Here is a 27420-nt window from a genome sequence, read left to right as displayed (position 1 = left end):
TATGAGGCTTAAAAAGTGAGAATGTTTATTTATGTGATGGTGGTTTTCGCTGCTTGGGCATTATGTAGGAGTTAAGACAATTTTAGGGAAATGAGAACATCAGCCTTAGTTTAACACAGCCCTTACTGAGGCCTCACGAGTTCAACGTGCTTATCGCTGGCTTATACGAGGACTGTTTTATTTCATAGGCTTATTCAAGGCCTAAATGAGGCTAACGACTTTAGTACACGGCTCAATATGGTACATGGTGTGTAGTAACTGAAGGATGAATCCACATGATGTAATAAAAAACTAGGATCTTGCAGTCATCAAGGCGTCTGGGAGATCTGGGGCCTCCGCGTGTGGCAAACGAATCATCTACACGGCGGGAGCCGGCGAAGCTGTAGGTGAGGAGCCAGCGGCATTCATATAAGCTTCTTGAGCCGCCGGTAAAAGCTTGTGCATACGAGTGCGTGTGTCTGCGAAAACGAGAGAATGGCGGAGAAACTTTCCGTGGCACAACGTCTTGTGGAGAAATAGAGGCCACCTACTCGGCCCACCAGCCAGATCGGCTTTCCGCCGCAGGGATGAAATTGATGGTCATTTTACTCTACAATTTCATGACCAGACTCGCCACGTGGAGAATTTTGAACACCACACTTGCGCGCGCGGCTTTGACGTCACCGGCCTTTGGAGTACGCGTTCTTCAATTTCAGCTGTGTCAAGTGGAACCTTCTTTGCTGCCGTTTGCTAGACGTCTCTGGTACGCTCTGGAAGTAGAGAAAGCCTGGCACTCTTTAGAGGCAGAGCCAGCCTGGTCTCCCGCTATGGCCGCATTCAGACACAGTTTAGGTAGTCTAGAATCTAGATAGGTATACATCCAGTCCACAGATATTGCCCGAATGAACTCCCGAGTCCCGCATCGCTGCAACATCCGTCATCCAATAGCCCCGTAATTCCCCCTGTCCACATCTCAAAATCGGCTTTCTTTTTTCACTCTCTGCCACAGGGCACGCTGCTGGGCTCGCCATGCGATGCAGTGTTCTGATGAGCGCGGGGTCCGGTTTACTCTTCGGATGCGTGGTGCTGAAACAGCGGTTCTTGATCCGCACGAGAGACCGTACATGAGCCCCCTGGTACTTATGTGGGGGAGAGAACACCAATTCAATGTCACATACGGCCTCCTTCTACTTTTACAAAAATTTGGATCGCAATAATTTTCGATCGTACGAGTGATTTTCCATGCCTATTCCTCCGGGAGGGTACCAATCACTCGTTGTTTCGATCAGGCCACACTCTATCAATGATAATTTGAGTTATCACGGATGAATATTGATAGATACAAGAGTATGGCACAGGTATTACGTCGATTAGACTGTTAGAGCGCGATGATGTTCATTGGAACGAGTGATCCACTATGATCACGCTCTACGTGAGTATTATTCATGCGTTGTCTTGATCATGCCGCGCTCTATTGATGGCTGTTTGGGTTGCCCCAGACGAGGACCGATTGCCACAGGATTATGTGCATAATCTCTGTTTTCTAAACTCCGTTAGATTGGCATGTTGGTCAATGGTATCATGGCACGGGTGATCTTTTATGACTACTGCTCTACGTGAGTACTAATCACGCGTTGTTTCGATCAGGAAGCACTCTATCAATGGCTGTGTGGGCAGCCTTTGGCCGCCTCAAGTGATTGACCTCGAGGCTATACTAGTTGAAGAAGGGACACTGCCTCACCGGCCAGTACATACCTTCAGTGGACGAAGAGCCGCCCGCGGTGCGGATAGTGTCGCTGAATCCAAATGGAATCTGAACGACCATTCAGATTACATTCAGTCCAACTACTGCCTGGCCTTTGAGATTGCAGAACCAGCAGACTCCACCCCAAAATGTTTTCTTTCCCTAGTACTTCGGGAATCACACGGTCACGTGAACTGCTGAGACACGATTCGTGCCACTCATCCGAGAGCTAGTGATACTCACGCGAGCATACCTGCCTGCTGTTCCACATTCCAGCCTATCATGGTCAAATGTATTATCATATCTTGATCCGATACCGAAGAAGAATTCGCGTCAATTGATAGATATTTGGGTGACGGACTACAAAAGCACCCTGGATGAAAGACACCCGCTTAACTAGTGCCAGCAGATTAGATTACCTTATCGCCGAGCCGCAGCAACTTTTTTTTTTGGTGGTGGGGCCATTATTCCGCACGCACCTACATACGCACGACCATCACTCACCATCCAACGCACCCCGCCACGCACGCCACGCCACGATGTTGCCCCGGGTTGTCGCCTCCGCTTCTGCCTCCGCCGTGCGGCCAGTCCTGCGCCTGTCGGCGATTCGCAACGTCCGTTACAAGGGGGGAAACCGCGGCACGCAGCTGCCAATGCCCAAAGTGCGGCCGCAGCAGAGCCACCGGATTGCCGCACAGGAACTCGGCGAACTCCCTGCCGATCTCGGATTGCTCCCGGGTCCGCCTCCTCCCCACCGGTACTGCGGTCGTGTTGAGTTCGCGAGTGGCTGACCGTTCCGCCGCCGCGTAGACACCTTCATCATGCCCACGGGCGCGAAGCTCCCGTCGCTCATCATGACCCCCGCATTGCGCTTCAAGCTCGAGTGGGCGCGCGCGAAGGCACGCATGGTCGACTGGCGAGAGTAAGCAACCCACCTACCCACCCACCCATCCACATCAACCACCCGCGCCCCGCACCCACACCCCACACACCGCGCCGAGAAACGCGACAAAGACTGAAATGCGGCGAAACAAAAAGCAAACTCGTGTTCATGTACATGGCCAAAACCAAGATCCGCATCCGCGAGCCGAAGAACGTGGCCGTCACGCTGCACGTCGATATGTACAACGCATTCGCGCAGTGAGTTGTCCCCCGGAGGTCGGTCGGCTGGCGCTGATGAGAACGGTGCCATAGGGGTGACGTGGACTCGCTGCGGATCATCTGCGGCGAGGGCTTACTCGACTCCTTCAAGAAGCGGTTGATGGCGCGGGGGAAGACACGCGTGGAGTGGACGCTGCACAGGTACCTGGAGCGCCCGAGAATCGTCTCGTACAAGGCGGCGCACTATGCCGGCACGACGCTGAGCAGACAGCAGGCGGTCGTGCGGATCCACTCGCTGCAGGTGCGCTCGTCTATCCATCCATCCATCCATCCATTGCCTGCTGTGGAGATACTGACGGGGAACCAACCAGAGCGTGACGAGATACACACCGCAAGGCAAGGTGGTGGAGGGCACTGACATCCCCAAGCCCGTGATCGAGTACATCGTCGTCGAGAAGAAGCGGATCGCTGGCACGGACCAGCCGTGGCATGTCTGGGGCACGACCACCGAGACCACCACTTACATGTAAGCAGCGACGAGCGAGGTGGATGCGATAGATCGTATGTCAAAAACCCCCTACGCGTGGTGACGCGTGGTGGTATGTGTACTCTAGCTATTTAGAAATCCGTGTACAATAAATGGGCGTGCTGGGTCACTATAGTAGACAGGCGTGTTTTTTCCGGGGTTCTCTACTCTATGGATACTCTGGAGTGGCTCGAGGATGGCATGGCAAGGATCTCACCCCCGAAAAGTTCTAAAACATCACGGTGATGGCGGTGCGACGCGTTGGGGTTGCGCGTATGTTGGTTATGGGTTGACCGAGGGAAGTTGGAGATCTGGGATGTCAAAATCATTGATTGCCCAATCGGAATCTTTCATGGCTCGACACTCGACTCGACACGGCGTTTTTTTTTACGGATCACCATTCCTCACCGGCTTGTTCTCACTTGGATATGCGTTGTAGCTTTCAAAATGTATTTCTATGTACCAGTACTTCACACGCAGCGGTAGTCCGTGTAGAGTAGGCTCTTTTACACCGCTCGCATTGATCTTCCGAAATCCTGACATTTAGTGCACTGGTCCACCGGTCTTTGTAATGGATTGTGCGGCTTACATCGCGCTTTATCGAAGGGGATGATGCACTCGCCGCGGGAGCGTGTCAACGGACAACATGTGACCCCACTCTGGGGGTAGTTCGTATCTTCAAAATATAGGTTAAGGTAAGAATATCGTGAAACTGCTGTCTAGTGGGTGCGATTTGAATCTCGTAGAGTTATGGATAAAAGGGTTGGTGCGTGACATCGGCGCCTTTGCGAGATCGCCGTCTTTCATTTCGACCAGGATGATTAGTCCTGGTAGTCTGTATCCTGGGATCCCGGCGCGAATCGTTTGGCCCATAGCGTGAATGACTCAGTGTCCACTTCCTTGCAGCCACTGAACGGAGTCGTAGGCGCTTCGGAAGCGGTGCGCGGGCTCCTCGGTTCGGAAAAGATGCGAGGACTCCATTCGCCGTCGGTTGCGTCAATACTATCTCCTAGATGGATTTCGGGCGACGGCTCGTGGTCTAGGGTGCTTGGACTCCAGTCGCCGTCGTCCCCATCAACCAGATCGTGCGAAAGACCATCTGGCGACGGCGGAGGCGAGAGAGTACAGAATCGATATGTAGCGGTCGGTGTGCGATGTTGCTGACGCTCTGCTGCTGCGGTCATCTCGCGATCGCTGATGACAGTAGTGGACTCGGACGGAGGAGTCTGGGATGCGACTGTGGCCAGGCCGACCGCTTCGTCTTCAGAGATCTCGACTGAGCCTATTGGGGAAATGTCAGCATAAGACCACAACGTTCGAGGACATCGTCTTCCCTCTCCGTGCAATTCCGTCGTCGCATTTCCACACTTCCGGCTCGAATATCGTCCCGGTACTGTCAGCCCAAAAGGGGCGGCCGTCGTCGCGCCGGATCGGGTTGGTGATTACTAGCGGGTAGTCCCGCGCCCACAGCCTGAGGGGCGGAAACGGCGAGAAGCGACGAACAGGGGTCGAGGCCTTGGCCCGTGGGCACGCAGCCGCTGTTTCAGGTGTAGCTGTCGCTCGATATGCCGGCGGAGTGGCCGCCCGTGGGAACGTAGTTTGTGGAGTGGTGGTGGGTGAGTATTCCTCCTCTTGAATACCGCCTCTTGCATAGCTGAGCTCCCAACAGTGCTTGCTGTCGCGCCGAAGCTGCTCGGAAACCAACAGGATCTTGGTTCTCGATCCCATACGAAAGATTCCGTAGTCTTCCTTCAACTGTGCGAAGGAGGCGTGTCTGAGAAGGGTAGCGCCGGTGATCTCATGATGGCGGATGCATTGCAAATCCTTAGAGTCGAGGACGCCCTCGAAGACGCGGAGAACGTGGTCGCACGTGTAGTCGTACGGATCGACGGCTGCGAGGTCGCCAGATCTGGAGGTTCTGATGGCTTGCTGTTCGGCGGCGGAAAGAAGCGAGAGCCGGGCGTCGTCGTTCGGATCGCGAAGGTAGAGTATTGTAAGGTCCATGGTTGCCATCGTCGAGTCGGACAAGCTAGCTAAACGCGTCTCACAGGCTACGCCCACTTCGACTGTCGCTTTCGAGAGGCGCCTGCTGCTATGCGGAGCTACGGAGGATCGAGGACTTGGAGAAAGTTGGTGGCGAGCAATAGGGCGGGTAGTGGGGGAAGGATTGGTGGATGAGGAGTGTAACACGAGCGGGAGTAGATACCGTACGTACTCTACACAACGAGACGCTGAGTCATGTGGTGTCCTGCTTCGACGTGCGCGAACAACGCTAGTCAAATGCGCGACACCATCACCGCCACCTGGCACCTACAGCGCTCCCAGGGCCTAGGGAAAGACTAGGGGCTTTTCATACGACGGGTTTCCAGAAAGGGTCCGCAACTGAGAAACAAAACGTTTGTTTTATGGCTTTCAGATTCCCCTCAATACAGCCTGCCGGGATCCGCAGTGTGCGGGGTCGCTGTGTGATTGAATGAACGGTTCTGCATACAGTTATGCGTTCCTTTTACCACCCTCCAAGAAGCATATTTCAGCCGCCTACAGCACGGATCTTTGCGGAGATATGCACAGGGCCTTGATTGGAAGAACATTTGTTTTGTGGGGGTAATGCGGAGTCTACAGGGGACTTTCTCCGACCATGACGCTCTTTAGCAGCTTCACCGAATGTCACGATCCAGCGAGATATCGAGGTGGATACAGCATCCATTGGCAGGGGCACGGTGGCCATCAGAGTTTAATGCACGCCGATTTCGCGGAAACGAAAGTCACCAGAAATATACGCGCACGCCTCCCGAAATCAGGAGGAAAGAGGAAAAGACAGTAAATTAATCGCCATCACTGAGGAAACGACAGTCAAAGAACCACCATCACCAAAGAAAAGACAGTCGAGAAGTCGCCATCACTAAGGAAGAAACAGAAACCCCATGGTGAAATTAGGGACCCAGCCCAGGTAAAGTGAAACCCAAAAGAACTCCAGTACTCCAAGAAACATAAAAACTGATGCTATGGGTATACGGGGTTGCACGATCATCACCGAACCTAGGTGTACGCCATCGAAGCGTTAGGAGGTTGGTGATTGCAGTCCATCTCACCAGCGACTGGGAGTTCGATGCTGTGTCGTCATTATTGCGGGCCGTCTTGAACAATTAGGCAGGGTTTCGGCGGGAAGAGAAGGGGACACCAACATATCACACTCAGGGAATTCTCCCGGGCGCGGTCCAGTGGTGTGCGTCGGGGATCGCCAGTCGTTGGACGCACGTGCTTGTGGCAGTCGGGAAAAACGAAGTCTAAGGAAGAGGAGACGACTGCAATGCTGTCAACACTGTTGCAAGGCTTCGCCAAAGCGAAGGAATTCTACTAGGTTGCGTTGCCCACTTCTCCTTGGCTCAAGGTGCTGACTGGCAGTCGTGTACGGTAGGTCAATGATTGGACGATCTTTCGCAGGTCTGCTCCGCGCAATTCAAGGTTGCTAGGGATAGTATCGAAGAGAAACGGAACGGGGGATATTAAATTTAGAAGGCGTGGAAACTCAAACGCCGCCGTAAGAGGGGAAGAGACCGGCCAGAAAAAGAGGGCGACCGGCCCGAAGAACAGCGCGACCGACCAGAAGAACAGAGCGATAGAGGAAGGAGACGCAGGAAAGTGACGAGCAAGTTGGATACGCAAAAGAGGGCGAATGTGACGGTAGAAATAGGCAAAAACATGGAGGCCCCAGAATTGCATGGCAGCATGAGTGGATGGACGTGTTCACTGCTCGGTGGTCGCAACCACTAGCGTTGACAGTTCCGTTCCGAGCCACCCAGTGACTCGGCGGGCATCGCTGGGGATAGGCCGTATTCACGACTTGAGATCTCAAGCATACGGTGCCATCACCTACATATACCACGCTGCTGTATATGTAGGGTCTAGAATTTCGGTGCGTTTAGAGTGGTCTATGGCTTGTTTGTATGAATCCTCACTGACAGCGCGATGCTTCTTCTCGTATTCGAATCCACACCCACCCACCGCTGCGATCGTGGCAGCGCATATCAAGCACCTCAGTTTTTAGCTTTTTAGCTTTCACCACCACATGAGTTCGTCCGATTCTCCAATGCGAGTGCCGCGATAACTAAGTTATCCCATCGGCTACGCTGCAGCCTGCAGGATAGAGTTATGGTGGGGGACACCTAGTCCCGATGCAAAAACACCCCCAACTTTGACACCTATCTCCTTCACCAAAACCACACCAAATTCTTAAAGCTCGTTATTAGTCGATAGATCAGGATATTTAGATTCACTTAATAACAAGTTTTGAATTGTAGAAAGCGTGGTTGATTTTCGTTTGAATTTAGAAAAAAAGTGATTTTGGTGGGGCGCTCCCCCGAATGTCCCTCTCCTAACCCCCTAACCCCTGCCGAACTCCGGATGAGGAAGGTGCTAGCTCAACAAGCCACATATGAGCCACATATGAGCCACATATGAGCCACATATCACGGTCATTTTGTATTACATAAGCATCATTGAGTGTATCTGGACCCATGGACAGCCCGATCAGGTGAGTTGAGGACCATAATAGGCTGAAATGTGGACTAAATAGGACGAAAAGGGAATTTAAAATGCCATTTTTTGCTAAAACAAATCTCACAAATCGCTATTTATTACCCGTTTTGTAATTAAATTCGATTTTTCCACGAATGTCCCATTACATCGCGACTAGGATTCCCCCACCATATCTACCAGTCGCCGGAGGATTATCGTCCGCTGCGAAATGCGGGGGCAGAATATGCGGGGCCAGAATATGCATGCGTGGTGGAGACATGCATGGAAGTTGCCAACGGGACCGGTGGGATTTGGGATCTGCGGAATCGCTGCACGATGGTTCGTTGGTTGTTCTCGGCTAATCATGACATTTCTTGAACCATTCAACCCGGCGGAAGATCGTTACATTCAAACTTCACTGTAGTGATCCTCTAGACTGAACCTGGAGTAAGAACGGGAATCGAGTTGATACGAACGGAAATTGGGTATGAACGGGAATCGAGCTGATACGAACGGAAATAGGGTATGAACGAGAATTGACTACGAACACGAATTGAGTAAGAACTAGAATCGAGTGAGAATCGAATTGAATATGTACGCAAGATGAGTATGAACGGGGACTTCCATCTGCTAGCTCGAGCCGGAAGTATGTTTCGGCAGTGTGTGACGGTGATTGTGGTGCCAACTGTCAGTCACCTGCCAGAGTCGTCGGCCAGTCGTCTTCTAGAGTCATCTGCTAGTCATCCGCGAGAGTCATCTGCCAAAGTCATCTGCCCGTTCGTATGCACTGAGCACTGAGCACACTAGCGCTGGGTGCAGGTATCCATATGTACGAGAGGCCTGCGTATGATCCCGTGCGGAGTCGTGCAAACGTCCGTCCTGTCGCGCCGTGGTTTCAGATTTCCTGTCGCTAGTGGTGTGGGCGGAACGGAAGCGGAGACCCGGGGTCCGCACGCGTTGGAGCGTTTGTAACTCGACGGGAAATACCGTACTGTGTCGTGTCGGCGAATATCCATCTCTCGGTGACGAGTCGACGCTGGAAACTGGATATGAGGACACCGTGAGGAAGGAAGATGGGTCTCTAATCGATCGACGTTTTGGCTCGTCCGGTAAGTTCTAGAGGCAACCGAACGGAAGAGAAGGCAGCCCGGAGAAAGCCAACACTGAAACCTGTCGGCCCTACCAACGACCCATCCGTAGGATTGGAGGTGAAATCAAACGAGGCTTTTATCACTACAACGGTGACGGCGTTTGCGAAGGGGAAACCTGCCAACGTGACCACCGACGTCTCGGATGGCGGAAAGCAACAGCTGCCGGCGCGTTCTTGCGCAAGTCGGCCAGGTACCTCCGGAAAACAGCGTACCTACCAGGGGCGGTATGCATACTCAGGGTAGTTACGTTTGAGGACGCAGTTTGGGGACGGTAGTGTCAGTGACGGCGTTTGTGTAGAGGAGGAATATGTATGTCAAATGACCGCGAAGCGTTTGTCTATGCATTTGTCTACCTATGCGTTTGTATATTCATTTGTCTCAGTGCTTGCATGAGTGTTTGCCTATGCGTTTGTCCACGCGTTCTGCTGTGTGCTCACCCTACAGTTTCGGATCGCGGCGTCCAGTGTGAAACTTCTCCTACTTAAATGTAGGGTTCCCGCTGAACCCGAAGGCCGAGACGCAATAATAGTGCATTGCCGTTGCACGACAACCTTCGGATGAGAGGCAGCGAGTGGTTAGGGACAGCCGTTCGGCTCGGGGTGTAATATATCACTCGATACTTAGTCATGGTACACAGGATAAACAGGCCTCTACCTCTACCTCCTTACCCCCACAGGTCTCTCGGTATTCTCTTTTTACGTATCAGTATATCTGTTTACCACTCTATCCTTCACGATTTACAACACGGGAATGTGGCTATAAGCCGAGTGATATTCTGTGTATTCGACCATGAGCCCAAGCGCGGGCTTTTGGCATGGTACACGTGTCAATTAAACCACATAACCACCCTAGTATTCAGTTACGATAAAAATATGAAGATATTCGACTGTCCGAACAAGTGGCTGAAAGCCTGAAGCTCACGATATGAAATTACCGTAACGCCAAGCAAGAAACCAATGTCCGTACACAACAAGCAAGTAAACGAGTGATCAATCCACACATACTAGATAAACGGAGGAGTGAGAAGTCTTTACCAACGTGAGACGATTATGGATTGAGATTACAACATGAGCCATGAAGTGATGACAGACCATCGAAGTTTCGCAGCCCTTGCGGGCCGTTTGATTCCTCGCTCCTTATCCACACGGGACGAATTAGATCTCGAAATAATTGTCATTATCTGCCCACATCGTGGAAGATACGCTGGCAGCTGGCCTTCTTTCCTATCAGCTACTGTGGCTTGTATGAAGACCCAGGCCATTCGGGTCTGCCCGTGAACTTTCGCGTCGGAAGAGAAGCCGGGTATGGTGGCCACTGGCCACTACCGAATGATCATCCCATATCTCGTTTTTGTACTTGGCCACAGGAAGCTGCGGTGGCTGATGGCTGATGGTGGGTTGCGCCTATGAACTTGCGCCAGTCCATGAAATTCCGAGTGATCAAGAATGATATTAAAGTTGTCCGTTGTTTGGAGAGTGCACACGCTTGTGTCAGAACTCAAGTGGTAGCTGGTGCTATATGTATGTCTCGTATGCAATTCCGTTGCGATATCATCGCCGCGTACGGCTGGAGTCCCTTCGTCGAGCTCGACAGCTGGGTCTTAGCTGATTCGACCCAGCTGATACGAGTGATGGCGCGGGATGGCGCGTGTTGAGAGATGTTCGCCGCACATATAAAAGGCTTGAAGCACCCCAATAAATGTCTGCTGACACCTTTCAATTACCTCCCTCATTTCGAATGCAATATTGCAACTCTATCCTACCCACGTACACAGCCGAACCTTCGGGTTCTACGAGAAATGTTTTTGTTCCGGCCGCCATCACTCGAGTGGAAGGTCGCTATTACTGCACGGTGATCCCGAACGGGATGTGCAGCCCTATGGACAGGCGGTGGCGGCGAGGTCCCTCACCCATCACCCCTCATCCCTCACCCCGCTTCCAACTCTGCGCACCCTGCCGACATACATCGACACGATGAAAGCACTACCTCAGCGAGAACCACCACAGCGAAGATCGAGATGTCGACTGCCTATCTGCTAAGAAAACTTATCATTCCCGCTGGCGCGACTGCGCAGGAAGCGCACAGAATGATTGAGGGGGCGTTCAAGGGGAGCACTCGGCGGCCTGCTGGCCCTCGGACTGCCGGCGAGGATAGCGGGGAGGCTGGGATTGGAGAGGATGAGGATAAGGAGGATGAGGATGATGATGATGAGGAGGAGGATGATAATGATCTGGCGGGATTTTCGGCCTCCGATTGGGAGTGGCTGAACCTGCTCAGCAAGTTCCATTGGGCCAGACACTTCGGTTTCGCCAACGAAGACACAATCAGGGGTATCTTGACGAGGGCGTTGGGTCACGGGGTGACCGAGCCGGCTGGCGCGTTGGCCTACCACATCGGGGTCGAAAAGGTAATGGCATGGAACCGCCAGTGGCAGTGCGATGTGCTCACCCGCCTCACCCACCATGTGAGTGTTTCGGCGATCATTGTTTTGACTACTGAAGACAAATGGATGGTAGGTGGAGGAAATATGTGCGCACGAGCCCGACGCCTTCATTGGATTAACGAGCGTGGAACTGAGAACGGATTTCTTCGACGGCTTCGACATGTCCGTGGCGAAAGACGTATTCCGGGTCCTGAACCGCGAGATAGATCTTGACAGGATCTTCGACTCGGCCGCCAGTTCGCTGTACTGCACTCAGTTCGCGAATATGGCCGCGTACATCTACGAGTACCGAGTCGCGCCGAGTGCAGTCCCGTCGACCGCCAGCGAGGAGCTCATCTTGCGCAACTTCCAGGACATCGCCAAGGAGCCGATATTCGACTTGATTGGGATCGCCGACATCCCACTGCGCCCGCGCAAACGCGCAAACACTGTCTACAGGAAGGCGTGGAGCCGCGTTACAATCTCCGCTCGCGATCCTTCCTTCCGGTTTTTCCGCACCCCCGAAGGATACATGTCCCGTGCTTCCGGAGAAGACTCGCCCGTGAGCGAGAGGAACGACATGGAATCGCATGATGTGCGCACGCCGAACCAACGCGGATCGAGGGATGCCCTCACCGCCGCCAACCTGAGGTTGCTCGAGCAGGCGGAGGAGGTGCAGGAAAGCCCGCCGATGAGCGACGAAGCCGGGGAGTGGAGCGAAACCCGGGAAGATGAGGAGTCGTGTCCAGAGGGGCACTGTATGTGCGGGTGGTGCAAGGATGAGGAGATAGAAGAATAGGTGGAGTGAGTGTGCTCATGGTTTTTCTTTAGTCTGTATTGCTTTGTTCTAGTGGTGGGAATCAGATGAATCATGAATGGTAATCGGTCAGATGACATCGGTTGGGTCTGGGCAGGGCAGGGCAGGGCAATGCTTCGTATTCGTTTTCTTACATATTTGCTGCTGGGTATTGTACTTTCGGTTTGCTTTGTGGGTGGTCGCCGGCGTTTTGATTTGCCGAAGGGGCTTTACTAGTATCGTAATGGAAGCAGGAATATTCATGCGAGCAGAAACGACAAATTCTGAGTATCGTTACGTGCAACTATCCAATACGCCGCTCGTTACGTTTATCGGGACTGTTGAGTCTTCACCTCTGCCGCTGGTCACTGTATATACTACCGTTGAACCCAGAAACACGTCGTGACAGCTCCATAACCGCCCTCCGAGCTCGATCCTGTCGGTGATGTTGCGCGAAAAACTACCACGCTACGGAGCTCGCTTCTGGTATGAACTATGCTATGGCGTAAAGGAATCCCTGGACATCCCTTGACATCCGCCCAAGCTAACGGACCAATTAAGTGAGGGTTTCAAAGTCCGCCGGATATACCTAGATAGGAAATTTCTCAAGAGCGGTGTGCATTAGTATGTATGCAGCGCCTACCTTACATGATGGGGGGGGGGGGGGGGGGGGGGCTTGTGTGGTGGTGCCAGCGGGTTGGGTCCCGGGATACTCCGTTACCGTACACATATTGATCCATATACAAATACTGTAGCAGGGTACGCAAAAGTTTATTGAAACTTTACTCGCATTCTCTGATTCTAACCATGATTCTGCGGTATTCTTTCGTTCTCTCTCTTCAAGGCTGGCTCACATGCCACTCTTAAGTGTGCTCGACAGTTCGCTTCTTGCCGTGCAGCAGTTGCGTCTTCGCGGTTGCTTGGCAGATCTGGGGTTCGCCCTTAGGTTACTATTTAGACTTCATCAGTGTCAGAAAAAGCATGTTCGTATCTGTGCCGTAACGTAGGTAATTGTCTGTGAAGGGCGGTGGCGGAGAAATCGATTGAACCAAGCCAACTGTGTGCATCTCACCAGCAGTGTAAGTCTTCCCATGTTCCCAAACAATCCTTCCAATGGCTGGAGGACTTTGCTTGCATTTCCAGAATCATTCGTGTTTCCACGTAGTACCGTTGGGGTTCGCTGTATAGATGGCGGGAAACTGGCTTCCTGGATCGTGACATCTGCGGCTCATTAAGATTTCCGTATGATTAGAGTTACCTCCGGGCGGATCGTAATTTTATTTTTGGTGGATGATACCTACCATATTGAGCCGTGTACAAAAGTCGTTAGCCTTATGTAGGGCTTGAATAGGCAAACAGTCCTCGTATAAGCCAGCCACAAGCGAGTTGAGCTCATGAGGCCTCAGTAAGGGCTGTGTTCAACTAAGGCTGATGTTCTCATTTCCCTAAAATTGTCGTAACTCCTACATAATGCCTATGCAGCGAAAACCACCATCACATAAATCGGCCTTCTCACTTTGTAAACCTCATAGCTTTAGTCAGTCCTATATCGTCATTGTTTAAATGCACAGCACTGCCGTACAATAATGATTGTGAAACTGGCAGGTTTTGTGAAGCATTATGGGATATATCAGTTCGAGACAGAAAATCCTTAGAGCACCACACGCTCAACCTCCTTACATGCATCATACAAGCCTTCAGTGAGCCTTATTCAGACCGATGGGTCTTATCCCTCTTATGAATTAGTAGAGCATACGCGAAAATCAGCCAGCTTGAGAGAAGCGGCGGCGGGTTGAGAGGAGGGAGCGGAGATGGGAGGTTGACCGTCTAGGTACTCTGTAGATGATGATGAGAGGGAGAGAGAGGCAGCTCCGACAGTATTAACCCCGCCAGATATGTCCTAACATATTGTTAGGCGCAGAGTTTTCTGAAGACAAATATGATGAAGCTTATTTTGAAGTTTTAAACCCGCGAACCCACGGCCCGTCCTCTTCATCTTTCTAACAACTCCTCCTCATCTTTCTAACAACTCCTCCTCATCTTTCTAATAGCTCCTTCTCTCGCCACAACTCCCCATCACTTTCCCCTCTCGCTGACATGTCCTCCTAGGTCCTCCATCACTTCGTCGTCTCGCTGATACCTAGCTCCTGCATCACTTCCTCCACTTACTCCCTCGATGCCCGCAAGTTTTCCACAACGAGGAGTAGTAGGGGGATACAGTACTATGGCGAGCGGGAGTCAGTATGGGAATGGTGGCGAGGGACTGGGAAGCGGGGAAGGAGAGTAGTTTAAACTTTAGGTATATAAGGTTACGAAAGAAGAGCATCAACAAGTGATAAGCATTGTATGAGATAAGGCTTGTCGCATAAGAAGTCATTATGTGCTGCTTAGTATTCAGGAATGAGCCCATATAGAACTCTTACGAACTTCCAAGGCCGGCGGGCCCGTAGTGGTTACAGAAGACTTACGAGTCGGGGCTGATTTTCACTGCACTCAGGATTGAGGAAGCCATATTCAACAATCAGAGCTGAAATTTGAAAACCCTGACTAAGCCTTATTTTATGACAAGATTTTTGGGGAAAAAATATTAATATTAGTATTTTTCCCCCAAAACTCTAGTGTCAAAATCGACCTCAAATATGGCTGCTATAATGCATTTGACTTTGCTATACGGCTCAATATGGTATGTACACTCTATGTAGACTTCAACAGTGCCAAAAATAAATTTATTTAGACTTCAACAGTGTCAAAAAAGCTTATTCGTACCTGTGCTGTAACTTAATTATGACCGTAATCCGGGGGCACGAATGGATCATATAAAAACCCGGCCTTTTCCCCCGCTCTTCTCAGTTCCCCATTCCGACCGCATCTATCACTCACCTCCCTCATATTTTTCTGTTCAAATTTCCGACTTTATACCCCCCAACGCTGACAACATGCTAGACCCACAGAACTTCTACATATCGGAGGGGATGCGCACCGAACTTGACGCGCTGTACCTACGGCATACTAACGAACCGGCCCTGCTGCCTAACGTCATCGAACGCCTCCCCGAAATTGTCCTTCGCTACATTCTTGCGTTAGAGCGTCGAGGTACGTGCTGCAGCCTACCCAGTGGCTCTATTGCGCCGAGCCCTTCGGTAACTGCAGGATATTAGTCAATGCGAGGGCAGAGTGCGAACGCGACTTCTTCGATAACGTGTACAGGCAACTGAAGCAGGCCATGATCAATATCCCCAGGGCCCGCGGTATGTAGTATAACCCAGCTAGCCCCGTCTCCCGAGATATGTTACTAATCACGTTCCCGAGGTCAAAACAAACCGGCGAGGATTTATGGAACGTCTTTATCCATTAATTCTTGGTGGTTCACCTCACGGAACGTATGTGCAACCCGTGTCTAACGTTCGTGGTCTTCATGTTTGTCCAGCGCTAACTACTATCCAGAGGTGGTGAGCTTTGTCGCAGAAAGACTACTGGACGAACCTACTGTGACGCGGTGGACGAGTGATGGATTGAGCTACCTTGCGTACCTGTAGATAACGGGTCCTCAACCACGGCGCCTTGCTGGTGGATTTCAAGATTGGTATGTGCAACGCCAGTCTACTACTCGAACTCCTCGATTTGTTCCAGCGCTGACTGCTATCTAGAGATTTTGAGGTTTCTCAAAGACAGAGAAGAGAAGGAAGCTATTGAGGCGTGGTGGCGTGCGGATAATGGATTGCGCTCCGATGCGCAGACAACGGATGTATCATGTACGCCAGAAGATTGGTTATAGTAGATGAGCGGTTTTGTACTTAAATAATGTGATTATGTTACTGCGCCGTGTTGAAAGGCACGGGAAATAGTTTCACTCGAACGTATGATGTTTTGTATGAGAGTTGCTCTTTCATTGAGGGCTATCTACCGACTCTTATATCCTGCCAACGACTCCTGCCGACGATTTCTGCCGGCGCCGCCACTGACTACCGACACCTCAGTATAGTGCTGGTATTAAGGTGATTCGCCACACCTTCCAACACGCCGACGCATTCCTGTTTTGTCTTTGAAGGCAGGCGCCTTTACACTTTTTTCTTTAATCTCTCGAGATACTTAGTCTTCTCTCCTACTAACTCACATCAAGACATCGGTTTACCATCACATATTCTTCACCGTCTAGAAGATCTCAAATTTAGGTATCGTTCGATGGAACCACTACGTATAGGATTCAGTCGACTATAGTCCCACAAAATCCTAGTATTCTTGAGGAAAACCCGCATGTTTCGAAGCCTTTCACAGAACCATGATCTCCTAGTGTTGGATGGAATCCGCCGTCTTCAATCCAGGATCTCTACTGATTGCAAGCCGCATAGCAGTGAAAGACGGTCTACTGTGAGATTGCTTGCGCGGCATTGTGACTACAATGATAGAAGTTGCTTCCGAGGATACTGGAAAGGTGGCAGTAATATCTGGAGGCAGATTAATGGCATCTGGTGGCAAAGCAAGCCACTCGAGGGCAGTGTTCTACATAGACCAGACCGGTCGGCCGACCATACCCAAATTTGATCGGGACTGGTCTATGTAGAACGCTACTCGAGGGTCGTTGACTCCAGTCTCCAGATGGCATATATAGAGCCTTACCGGCCAGTACAGCGCAATAGATGAACGTAAAGCCGACGACCCCTGTTACCGAAGTCGCCATAATGATCCGTACGGAGAGGTACTGGCCGTATTATCCAGCGGCTCGCACCCACTTACGTCGCCATACCAGCAATGGTGCTGGGAGATACTCAGAGTCTCAGATAAGAGGCTCAATCTTCCGCAGACTAGGAAGCCCGAAGGAGCCCAGGCGTGTTGGGCGATTTCGAACGCATAAGCTACGCTCTCGCCCTACTTGGAACGATTAAGCTAGCTTTTGCCCGACTTCGAACGATTAAGCTGAGCTCTTGCGCGATTTTGAACGATTAAGCCCTACTTCGAACGATTAAGCGAAGCACTTGCGTAACGTAACTACCAATAAATACAGCGAACCTCGTCCGTCACAACCTCCACTTCACCTTTCATTCACTACACTCTTCACTCCACCTTTCAACTACTACAATCTCCACTCCATCGTGACGAACTCAGCCCGCCTGAAAATGCAACCAGTTCCTCGCTCATGCTCGGTAAGTTCAACCCGACACAGTGCGAGGCCTTCACTATGGTCTGCGCTCATTGCTCGCTTATGAAGATCACCAACGACATCCAAGAGGCGCGCCACGGTGCATCCAGGCCGCCCATGAGCTCCAGAGCAAGCACGGTATCAACTACAGCCTCACCCTGATGTTCTCTCAGGTGCAGGCCATCGCCGCCGCCGAGGGTGGCGCCTTCCTGATCTCATCCTTAGTTAGCCGCATCCTCGACTGGTACAAGGCCTCCACCGGAAAGGCCTACGCTTCGAACGAGCTCTCGAGCCCGAGGACTGGCATCCAAGGTAGCGGATAACGCGCAGCAGAGACGCACCACGGTGCCACCCTCCAGCGAAATTCGCTACCTTGGATCCGGGCCTAGTTTCGTTCTCGGCCTGATAAGCTTGCCCGAGAAGGGGCCCGGTAAGAGGCGCATCACGGTGCCACCATCTAGGAGAGAGCTCTCGAGCTCGAGGCCCTGGCCTCCAAGGTAGTGAAGATCGCGCAGTAGAGACCTGTGCGGCAATCAAAGATGTGTTCCTAGGTGAGCCGCCACCCTCCGTCTCTCTCTCGGGGCTCGGCTCTGATGGTATATACAGACACCCGATCCATCGTCGAGCCTACCGGCGCCCTGACCCTTGCTGGTCTCAAGAAATACGCCGCTGAGCATCAGCCGTCCACTCCGACCTCCTCCCTCTGCGCCATCCTCTCGGGGGCCAACATGGACTTCGACCGCCTGCGGTTCGTCGCCGGGCGTGCCCGGTTGGGAGAAGGCAATGAAGTGCTCCTCTCAATGATCGTTCCAGACCAGCCCAAGGTCTTCAATTCGATGATACAGTGCATTCTCCCGCGGCCAGTCATAGAGTTCTCTTACCGTTTCGGCAACCAGACAAAGCCATTATCTTCATGTCCATCCTTGTGCAGGATAGAGATACGGAGATCCCGCAGATACCCACCAAGGTGCCATCCTCCAGCGACATTCGCTACCTTGGATCCGGACCTCGTTGCGGTCTCGACTAGCTAATTTTGCCCGAGACCGAGCCCGGTAAGTGGCGCACCACGATGCCACCCTCACGGTGAGAGCTCTCGAGCTCGCCCACACCGATATGGAGTTCAACGAGTTACGAGTTCGTACGGCAGGAGCACATAGTCGCATCCTGGGACTAGGTGGGATAAAATGGCGTTGGCGGAAGTTGCAGATTACTTTCATTTTACTTTCTTTGCTGTGTTTATGTCGGTCTTTTTTTTTGTATGATGGATGATTTCAAGGGAGGGCGAGCTACGTTGGGTAGATGTTTGAAATCAAACTTGCATGTGCATTCTTTTCTCTATATCTGTGTGCTTTCGATGGTTTTAGAGCGATCAAATTTGGAGTTCCGTATAGATTGATCATTGCACGTCAAGAAAACTCAGCGGGTTTCTCCTTCTTCAATCATGAATTACTTAGATGTACTCACTACCTTGGTATATAGAACGCGCACGATTAAAGTCATTACATGGAGGGATTGCAACAGCGAGAATGGGTGCACGGCGTATCCCGCCATGGTTGGCATGGTTTCACAGATTTGGTGCGACTAGAGTACGTGCGTTAGATCTCGCTAATCGCCCGCAGTCGCTAATTGCCCACTATCGCTAATCGAACCGAATTCTCAAACTCTTCAACCTTACATCACACACGGCGCGAGAATCGGACGAATAGAGCTCGCAGGAAAATGTACCCTGTCTGATTTCTCCCATCACTCTGTAAACCATCCACGGCACAGAACGTTAAGGCCTCACGGGCAACCCTATGAGGAGACGACAGAGGACGAGGGGACCAAAGAGAGAAGAAAATCCGAGTGATGAATACCCTAGAAGACGGACCAACATAGACAGCGGTTGTTGAGAAAACGGCCGTCAACTAGAACGAAGTAAGCGCCCGGTCAGGATTTCAGAGAGACATGAGCTGATGGTAGGAGCCGATAGTGCGATTGGCTATCGACCGGCCACACTCTTAGGGAAGCTGAGACGGACGGAAGAAACGGTGCTCTTGAATGTATCAGAAGCATGCGACTTCACGGTCCGACGGTCACCATCGGCGAAGCGTTCGCGACTAAACCCGCACATAAAGCCCACAATCCCCGGGACTGTCGATATACACGCATGGATCCCGGACGGGCAACAAAGCTGTCGGCTCCCAATAGAAAGGATACAAGGTCGATGTAGGACTTTACCGGGAGGCCTATGAAGCGGACTGCGTAGCCTGAAGCGGCCGTCGATAGGCGGTACACCCACGACAGAGTCACCTTCTGCACCGACGTGCAAATTGCCACTAGGAGGATGACCCAAGACGCACCCTGCTCCAGCCAAGAGTCCATCGAGGTTACAGAATCCATCGCCACACTTCGATGGAGGTAGCCTGAGATCGCTATCGAGATCTATGGTGCCCTGCCCCATAAACGCATCCTAGGAAACAAAAAGGCTGACGAATAGGCGAAGCTGGCAGCCGAAAACACCATCGCTCGTGTAGTACGTCGCAAGCAATTGACGAAACAAAAACAAAAGAGAAATGAACCGGCGGACTCGGGCGTGGAGCGAGTGGTTGAGGAAAAATGAGGAGGTGCCCGATTTGAGAAGAAAAGTAGCAACTACTAAGAGGGGGAGACGCCCCGACTTGCGCACGCGCGACAAGCCATTTCCTTGAATGCACTGTTTAAATTTGCGACAGGCCTACCGAGCCGGCGAGGCGGAGGGCATAGGAAAATGACAGCGAGCCCCTAATGTCGGCGAGGCCTGAGGACGGGGAAGCAAATAGATCAACTACCCACGTCTGCATTCAAAGCTCGACCATCCTCCCATCCCAATTCACCAAAGCCTTGTGGCAGTATGAGCACTGACTGTGTTGGCACACGGTGAAATATGGCCAGTTGAATGTCTAGGTGCACCCCCAGCAGTAAATTTCCTTCAGATGCAGCGTTGGGCTGGGAGCGAGAGTGTTGTGGGTGTTTACAGGTTGCATTGTTGGGACGGATTTCGAGAATAGAAACCGATGATCGTGGGCTACAATCGAAGGAGAAAAGCCCAGAAATCAGGGAGATGGAACGGCGATATGAACTACTAGTACTATCAGGGAAGCTCGATTTCGGAGAAACAGCCGGTCGCTATATGTGTTGTACGTAGCATTAGTCACGGTCGGAGTTCTTCGAGATGACGGCCGCGGGTGTCTCAGGTCTGATACCAAGTCATCTTCCCCGTACCAGACCAAGTTGACCAGACCTCATACAGCTTAGGCTCCGGCACAGTGTGGTGCCACGAGCGGCGTCTTGAGCAGATCTGTAGCACGTTCCTCATGATCGTGGTGAGAACTCCGTCCTTCGTCCAATGTCTTAAAGCGTCCCAGCCTCTCAGCCATCATCGCCAGTTGTGCCGTGGCATAGGAACCGTGATCGAAAGCCAGCACGTTGGGAAATCTGGAGGGTTCGGCCGCGTGCCCCCCTCCCGAGTCCCCCCACCCCCCTCCCTGGGTTTCGAATGATACCGTCCATGCTGTTCGCCATTGCCACGGGATGGGGAAGCTGAGCGGCAGCCTCATCGTCATCGCGTGTAGGAAAGAAAGTGAAAGCAGGTTCAGGGTGATGTCGAGGTATCCAGTGCTGGAGAAGGCGGACGCGTCGTTTAGCGGACGCGTCGTTCAGCGGACGACGAGGCGAATCTGAGTTATATATAGAGCTCATGGGGGTCCCAAAGAAGCCGGAGACTCTGACGCCCAAGGTCTACGTCGAGCGCCCGCACTAGGCTATATCGAGGATGCGGTTTCATTCTATTCCGTTTCCGTCTTTTGACCCCGTTCAATGGCGTCCTTTCTTGCTTCTATTTGCTCATGTCGATGACTCTCTCGTATCCTCTCACCACAATCCACACACAATGGCGACGATCCTTCCATCGACCTGCTCCGTACCTCCACACTCCGCGGTCAGCGAGCAGAGGCAGAAGTCACCATGCCTCCCTGAAGACTCTCTCGTCCCTGCCCAACAGGCCATGATGTTCACAAAAAGTCCGCTGTTTCAGCCGACGAGCTCCGGTCAAAGCCAGATACGTCCCTGCCGCATTGAGCCCTTCCGCTGGAACAAGAACCACCTCGACGCAATCGGCGCCACGTTGACCTTCGATCTCCACCTGGACAGCTCGACGGCATTGAAGCCCGCGTTCATCGATGCGGTACTGAACACCCTATCGCCGTTCTCCAAGCTCTTCCGCTCGATCCACCACACGAACGCACTGCAGAACATCGCCAAGTCCTCCTACCGCCTCACGATGATCCCACCCGGTCCGCGCGACGTCGAGCCTCGCCGCTACGCCTGCGTCGAACTGGTCGAGCACGTACTGCGGTACTTCTGTACCTCCTACGATTGGCCGCTCTTCCCGCTCAAGCTGCGATACCAGGAGATAACGGTCACGTGGGACCCGCGCGGGTTCATCGGGTCTCGTGTGTGGCTGGTTGTGCCGCGCCGCCGCTCCCCCGACTTTGCCGAGGAGGCGGCGTACGCCGTGTCGCTGGCGCAGGAGTTCATGGATCGCGATGCGCAGCAGGAGTTTGCGGTGTGGTTAGTCACAGTGCGCGCGGGAAGCGGGGCGGTCGTCAAAGCAACGGTGTCGGGGGCGCTGATCAAGGCGCTGGAAACGAACGGACAGGTTAGCGCGGGGTGTTTGGTCGGACCCGAGAAGGGTCTGCGCATGGAAGTTAGCAAAGAGTATCGCATCTCGGATCTCCAGGAGAGAATGGCGTTTTCGGAGGTTTTGGCTGAGCTGGCTCAGTTGGCGAATAGCATGTGCGAAAGAGGTTCTAGTACATATACCGCGGCAGCTTCGTGGCCTTGGTAGATGAAAGTGACGTAACGATCGGGCGGCATCACTTACTTACCCACTGTTCTTTTGATACGGAAAAGAATTGGAGGGAAGGCTTTCTTGTAGTCTTAAGGTGGTCACTGGTCGGAAGAGAGGGCCTGGAGGGGAGGCGAACGGAGTACTGTTGTTTTAAGTTTTAATAGGGAACAGAATCGAATGGGATTCCTGTAGTTCGGAGGCGCTTACTATTCGGAGGGTATGTGAAAACAACGAAGCACCAACGTGGCGTCGTGGCCCTCGAAAGTCGTGTCCAACGGGTTCATGTATGTATCACTTTTGGAGAAGGCGAAGTTCCGCAGAACCTAGGTATCCTATGGTACCCTCCATAGCAGCCTCATACAGCGATTGTCGAGTGATGATCCTCCTAGTATTCATCCCACGGTTGATGATAACATGTAACATGACTATCTGTAATATCGTGACGCGCCTCGGTACATACTACATCAGCACCAACGGAAATCTCCACGCCTTATATTTCCACGACGGCGATATCTGTACGGTGCCCGGCCGCATCCATGGATACACCTACTTTGGCCGATTCCCATTCCGATTCCCATGACCGTTAGTTACAACTTAGCCTGAGATAACTGATCACCATTTCCCTTGTCGATGCTCATTGCTCAGCGGACTCTGTCTGTCAGCAGAGTCGGTCCCCGGGCCAGGTAGAGTAGAAGCATGTAGAGTAGAGTACCGAGAGTACCACCCCAGCCCCGCCCCGCCCAATCTAACAGTCCAGCACGCCGCTATTTATAGTAGCTTGGTTCATAGTTCTAATCACACGTGGCGAAGCCTCGAAGGTGCCGAGCTTTCGCCATCCCAGAGTGGTGGACGGCGTGGCCGCGTGGGTATGGGTACACAATGTGTTGGTAGGCGGGTTCGTCGTCCGTAGTTCATGGGTGTGGGTGTCGTCTGCCATCCCCATGAGAGGACCACATGTGGGGTAGATGGGGGATCTGATACGATAGGAGGGGGCGAGGCTAACTAGTCGTATAGGTGGATCCCAATGGGGATTTCCACAGCACTACCTAGCCGGATCGAGTGACACCGAACGTTGTAGGTTGGCGGCGGAGGAGAGCCATGTTAGATGGCTCTTCGAAGTCGAATGCAACCTCAACCTCTTCATCATCTTTCATCTTAACCGTCTTGCTGCCACTTCAAGGATTACATCAGTAGGGTCGGTGGGCGTGGAGGTCATGGGCGTCGAGGTATGTTCCGCCCTCTGATGATTTCTGATCCACATGACTAAAGTTGATAAATCATCACCCCCAGGCCCCTCTCCCGTCTCCCCACGTCGGAACGGCCACCGAGACTGTATACGCCTTTGAGCATCCTTATACCCTCTCCCCCATCTCCTCCCGTCGTCCTGGCCCCCGTCCTCGGAGTCGCCATCAATGCCATCATCAACACCGTCAATACCATCAATACCATCATTGACGGCATCAATACCATCAACACCATCGATAACATCAGCTAAGGTACACAAGCGATCAGTCGTCTTCCTACTCCTCGTTCCCTCCGCGTCGTCGTGGTTCTCGTCCTCGCCATCAACGCCGTCAATATCATCAATACCATCAACGCCATCACTCGTCTTCCCAATCCTCGGTCCCTCCCCGTCGTTATAGTCCTCGTCCTCGGAATCAATGCCATCAACGCCGTCAACGTCATCAAATACGGTACCCAAGCAATTACTCGTCATTCCACTCGTCGTTCCCCTTCGCGCCCAGCACCGGTCTCTAAAGCTACGTCTCCAGCCACGTCACGCCGCTGTTCCTCGTCCTATTCCTGCTGCACGGTAACTTCAGTCTTCACACGGGGATTGGTGGACATTCGTCGAGTGCGTTTTCATGATCTGACTGTTGGTGGCAGCAAAGTCAGCGTACCTCTACGATTTCGATTCCCAATCATCACCTGCGAGAAAACACTCACGCATCGCTTGCAAATGGAGGGCGACGGTTGACATCAGAGTCGTGAGGTTGAGTTCCCATTCTGCCACCGCCACTGCTAAGTGTACCTAGCAGTGAGTGTACCCACCCTCGATGCCATCGGCGAGACATGTGGATGATCCCCGATGCCGTCGGCGAGACAATTGGATGAACCCCGATGGTGAACGGCTGCTCCAGCCGTGTGGAGACGGTGGTGGTTGAGTAAGCAGCTCGGGACAAGAAGATGGAGGTTGGCCGACGCGGAGCATGCTGATTGGGAAGCGTAAATCGCCTTCAACTTCCCAACACGGTGGGTAATCGACCGTGAAAGAACACCTCATGTTCGATCCGACAAGTTCGAAGTCCCGTGGAATATCTCAAAATATCCCAACGAGGTTACGCCTATGGTCTGTTCAAACTTCACGTTTTTTTTGCGTCCACACTGCCAACGGCGTCTCAGTACCGTGCGAACATACCCACCCACCTGCTGGATTACGTTTCGACGTGACAATGCGTACGGTATGTGTCACAGCTAATCACCAGCCCCGCAAGCCGGCGGATTCTCGCCACGGGTTGTCGCCAGTATTGTTCAGGCGTCAGGCTTCAGGCTTCAATGTCAACACACACACACACACACACACACACACACACACCATGTTTCGCATTCGATCCTGGGGATCCTCGTTGAGTCCTAGCGGACAGTTTCACTGATATTTAGGCAGCTAACGGCACATGCGCATGCATCCTGAGACATGCACTCTGCAGCTTCGACAGGAAAACCTGTTGCGCCCACACACAACCTCGAGGATTTACCCCGCACGGGCAAGCGAAGGACAGCGCACATTACTGAGGCGATAACGATAACGATAACCAAGCATCGTCAACTGTCCTGGAGCGGGCCGGCGGGAGAGAAATCAGCACGACCGACCGATCGAAAAAGTAAAACGTCGAACTTCCCCGCAGCGCAACATACCTAGAATGCACCACCTTCGAGAGAAAAAAACTGGTTTTCTCGCGGCGGATTTATTGTCTGTCTGTCTTTCTGTCGGACGTGGTCTCTTTTTTTCGTCGCCACCAGGCATTATGTACGCCAGCCGCCGGGTGCGGAGACATGATGCATGCCGAACGCCTCCAGCCAGTGGGAGGCCAGCAGATCCTCTATCTCGCATCTCGCATGCACATGTACATATATACTAGGTATCGGCAGGAATATGGTCATGAGAGAACCACGGTATTGCGGTCCGTGCGCGCTGCGTGCGGGCGTGCGGGCGTGCGGGGTAGAGGCATGCGGGGAAGAGGCGTGAGGATTCGTCGCCGCCTGCGGGCGCCGGGAGGTGGTGCCGGAAAACACTGAATTCAAGCTGAAATTATAATCAGCCAGTGGGATTTTACGGACCGCATTTTCTTGCTTCTCTATGGCTTGAGGCAAAGTCGCCGAGCAGATACGACAGCTATTCGGCCAGTAAGTAGCTCAGCTGCATAATAACCTCCTAAAACCGGTGTGCGGAGTAATCGATCGGGCATCTGCATCATCAATGATGAACGTGGGTGCGTTGGCCAACACGGGCGTCGGAGCCAACGGGCAGCTTTTTTATGCAGAACAGTGGGACAACTCGTGCACTTGATCGTGTGGTGGTTGTGGCTGCCTTGCAAAGGGAAATCCTACGCTGTGAGAAAACAAACACGCTCGCTCGCACTCTCCACGCTACGGAACGGGCCGTCGAGCGAAAAACACTATCTGTAAAAGGAAAGAAAACAGGTTTCTTCAATGCGGGGAAGCCGAATACGATTACATACGGTATCCGGTCGCTGCCCGCCATGAGCTCTGATTTCTCCCGTCTGTCTGCCGTTACAAGACTCCCCGCTTCATTTCCTGCCGGATTCTGTCAGTCAGCCAGAAGATGGGAAGGTCGGGGCGTGACTTCCCTTTCCCCTCAACCGCGGATGATATATTGTGTCGTCGGTCGATCAATCCTTGCCGGTTGGTGCAGTGTAGTCAACGGCATGCAGTAGAGTAGTTATCGATCCCTGGCAGGAATGTTTGTCAGTGTTCAATGTCAGTCAACGGTTAGCAGGACATTTGTCTAGAAAAGGTTGGAAGATGGAGTGTGTGGGATCCTTGAAGCTTGAGTCCAACAGCCAACAGTTGTAGCCTGTGAGCCGGTGGCGAATGACAGTCAATAGACAGCAGATGCCCGTCTGCTGCTCTTCCGCCATGGCAAAATCGCGTGGGGGGATCTAGAACAGTTGGGCTCGAGCATGAACGAACTTTCGATGCCCCGACGAGTGATAGGTCTGTATTGAGCGAGACATAAGTGGCGCAGTGAATTCACGGGTAAAGATCTCTCATATCACAATTAGCTAGTACCGAGAAAGATAGCGGTGAACACATACCTACATCTTACCGACGGGATGTCGTGCACAGTGCAAATACGAAATAAAACTGGCCCTCCCGCCGTGCATAGCCGTGGATTCCCGCACTTTAGTCCAACATCACGATTCACGGCTCAAGGCAGACTTCCAGGGTAGTCTACACGAGTGCACATACCTTGCCCGTTATATATCTAGTGTGCGTCTCCTAACCGACTAGAGCACCATGTCTCCAGCATGTCGTCTGCCACCACGATGAGAGGAGCATAGGTAGGGTTGGATGGAAGATCAGATAAGATAGGAGGAGGTGAGGCTAGTCGGATCGGTGGATCCGAATGGTGTTGTTAACCGGACTAGCCCGCTCGAGTGACACCGAACGTTGTAAGCAGCCAAAGAGAGCCATATTACTCTACTATAGATGGCTCTTCGAAGTTGAATACAACCTCAACTTCTTCATCATCTTTCATTTTCGCCTTCTCTCTTCCAAAGCTACGTCACAGCACCTCGGTATAGCCGAAATATGGACGGAGTAGGGTGTAGTTTCACATCTGCTATCATCCATCCATCCAACCAACGGCCCCCACACCGGCACCTGCTGCGGATCTCCGTGTACTAGTATGCGCCACGCCGCGCCCCGCCCCTTGTCGATTGTTCGCTTACTGCCGCTTCTCGCTTCCGGTTGGAGGTTCGCAACGTCGCATTTCACATTACTTTACTTTGATGGTCGACATCGCCGGAAACAACAGGCAACTTGCGGATGTGCCACCTCAGCTCTGTCATCCGTTAATAGACAACACCAGGACTTCTAACTGCGTTAGTACCAACCTATCCACGGTATGTAGGCTCAGGCCATTTCACCGGCT

At 52.5% G+C, this 27420-nt stretch overlaps 8 protein-coding genes across 8 annotated transcripts; 6 read left to right on the top strand and 2 right to left on the bottom strand.

Annotated features, from left to right (window-relative positions):
• The first annotated feature begins 2164 nt into the window (after positions 1-2164).
• Positions 2165-3779, top strand: BZA05DRAFT_407828 (uncharacterized protein). Its single transcript, XM_051484660.1, has 5 exons — positions 2165-2461; positions 2534-2645; positions 2762-2863; positions 2918-3125; positions 3196-3779. Exons 1-5 carry the CDS (start codon positions 2263-2265, stop codon positions 3352-3354), a joined length of 780 nt encoding a protein of 259 aa, XP_051336455.1. The 5' UTR covers positions 2165-2262; the 3' UTR covers positions 3355-3779.
• Positions 3780-5546, bottom strand: BZA05DRAFT_407824 (uncharacterized protein). The gene is made up of 3 exons (XM_051484659.1): positions 4687-5546; positions 3940-4634; positions 3780-3875 (listed from the first exon to the last, which is right to left on the bottom strand). Exons 1-2 carry the CDS (start codon positions 5361-5363, stop codon positions 4172-4174), a joined length of 1140 nt encoding a protein of 379 aa, XP_051336454.1. The 5' UTR covers positions 5364-5546; the 3' UTR covers positions 3780-3875; positions 3940-4171.
• Positions 5547-6164: 618 nt separating this feature from the next.
• On the bottom strand, positions 6165-7187 carry BZA05DRAFT_407816 (uncharacterized protein). Its single transcript, XM_051484658.1, has 3 exons — positions 6709-7187; positions 6536-6655; positions 6165-6487 (listed from the first exon to the last, which is right to left on the bottom strand). Exons 1-3 carry the CDS (start codon positions 7071-7073, stop codon positions 6439-6441), a joined length of 534 nt encoding a protein of 177 aa, XP_051336453.1. The 5' UTR covers positions 7074-7187; the 3' UTR covers positions 6165-6438.
• A 3849-nt stretch (positions 7188-11036) lies between these two features.
• On the top strand, positions 11037-12240 carry BZA05DRAFT_447823 (uncharacterized protein; the record flags this gene model as incomplete). The annotated part of the gene is made up of 2 exons (XM_051487195.1): positions 11037-11483; positions 11536-12240. 2 exons carry the CDS (start codon positions 11037-11039, stop codon positions 12238-12240), a joined length of 1152 nt encoding a protein of 383 aa, XP_051336452.1.
• Positions 12241-15173: 2933 nt separating this feature from the next.
• Positions 15174-15773, top strand: BZA05DRAFT_421319 (uncharacterized protein; the record flags this gene model as incomplete). Its single annotated transcript, XM_051485703.1, has 3 exons — positions 15174-15330; positions 15396-15485; positions 15682-15773. The coding sequence occupies 3 exons, from the start codon at positions 15174-15176 to the stop codon at positions 15771-15773; spliced, it is 339 nt and encodes a 112-aa protein (XP_051336451.1).
• A 1578-nt stretch (positions 15774-17351) lies between these two features.
• Positions 17352-18405, top strand: BZA05DRAFT_421318 (uncharacterized protein; the record flags this gene model as incomplete). The annotated part of the gene is made up of 4 exons (XM_051485702.1): positions 17352-17378; positions 17485-17618; positions 17764-17804; positions 17981-18405. The coding sequence occupies 4 exons, from the start codon at positions 17352-17354 to the stop codon at positions 18403-18405; spliced, it is 627 nt and encodes a 208-aa protein (XP_051336450.1).
• A 2879-nt stretch (positions 18406-21284) lies between these two features.
• Positions 21285-23739, top strand: BZA05DRAFT_458932 (uncharacterized protein; the record flags this gene model as incomplete). The annotated part of the gene is made up of 5 exons (XM_051487620.1): positions 21285-22052; positions 22437-22461; positions 23034-23110; positions 23439-23470; positions 23535-23739. The coding sequence occupies 5 exons, from the start codon at positions 21285-21287 to the stop codon at positions 23737-23739; spliced, it is 1107 nt and encodes a 368-aa protein (XP_051336449.1).
• Positions 23535-24261, top strand: BZA05DRAFT_476437 (uncharacterized protein). The gene is made up of 2 exons (XM_051488249.1): positions 23535-24057; positions 24137-24261. The coding sequence occupies exons 1-2, from the start codon at positions 23906-23908 to the stop codon at positions 24234-24236; spliced, it is 252 nt and encodes an 83-aa protein (XP_051336448.1). The 5' UTR covers positions 23535-23905; the 3' UTR covers positions 24237-24261.
• The last annotated feature ends 3159 nt before the right edge of the window (positions 24262-27420 follow it).

The sequence above is a fragment of the Tricharina praecox genome (assembly GCF_024521635.1).
Source record: "Tricharina praecox strain CBS 144465 chromosome Unknown BZA05scaffold_26, whole genome shotgun sequence".
In the NCBI taxonomy this organism is placed as follows: domain Eukaryota; kingdom Fungi; phylum Ascomycota; class Pezizomycetes; order Pezizales; family Pyronemataceae; genus Tricharina; species Tricharina praecox.
Note: the sequence above shows the minus strand (reverse complement) of the source record. Positions and strands in the feature narration are given on the sequence as shown.

Excerpts from the sequence above, each read along its gene's own strand:
- BZA05DRAFT_407828 (XM_051484660.1), top strand. The coding sequence starts at position 2,263 with ATGTTGCCCCGGGTTGTCGCCTCCGCTTCTGCCTCCGCCGTGCGGCCA. Across the intron at positions 2,462-2,533 it reads CGATCTCGGATTGCTCCCGG|ACACCTTCATCATGCCCACG; the intron begins GTCCGCCTCCTC and ends GCCGCCGCGTAG. Across the intron at positions 3,126-3,195 it reads TGCGGATCCACTCGCTGCAG|AGCGTGACGAGATACACACC; the intron begins GTGCGCTCGTCT and ends GGAACCAACCAG.
- BZA05DRAFT_407824 (XM_051484659.1), bottom strand. The coding sequence starts at position 5,363 with ATGGCAACCATGGACCTTACAATACTCTACCTTCGCGATCCGAACGAC. Across the intron at positions 4,635-4,686 it reads GACGACGGAATTGCACGGAG|AGGCTCAGTCGAGATCTCTG; the intron begins AGGGAAGACGAT and ends CATTTCCCCAAT.
- BZA05DRAFT_476437 (XM_051488249.1), top strand. The coding sequence starts at position 23,906 with ATGCCATCAACGCCGTCAACGTCATCAAATACGGTACCCAAGCAATTA. Across the intron at positions 24,058-24,136 it reads CGTCCTATTCCTGCTGCACG|TCAGCGTACCTCTACGATTT; the intron begins GTAACTTCAGTC and ends GTGGCAGCAAAG.
- BZA05DRAFT_407816 (XM_051484658.1), bottom strand. The coding sequence starts at position 7,073 with ATGCAATTCTGGGGCCTCCATGTTTTTGCCTATTTCTACCGTCACATT. Across the intron at positions 6,656-6,708 it reads GAAGTGGGCAACGCAACCTA|TCGTCTCCTCTTCCTTAGAC; the intron begins GTAGAATTCCTT and ends ACAGCATTGCAG. Across the intron at positions 6,488-6,535 it reads GAATTCCCTGAGTGTGATAT|ACGGCCCGCAATAATGACGA; the intron begins GTTGGTGTCCCC and ends TAATTGTTCAAG.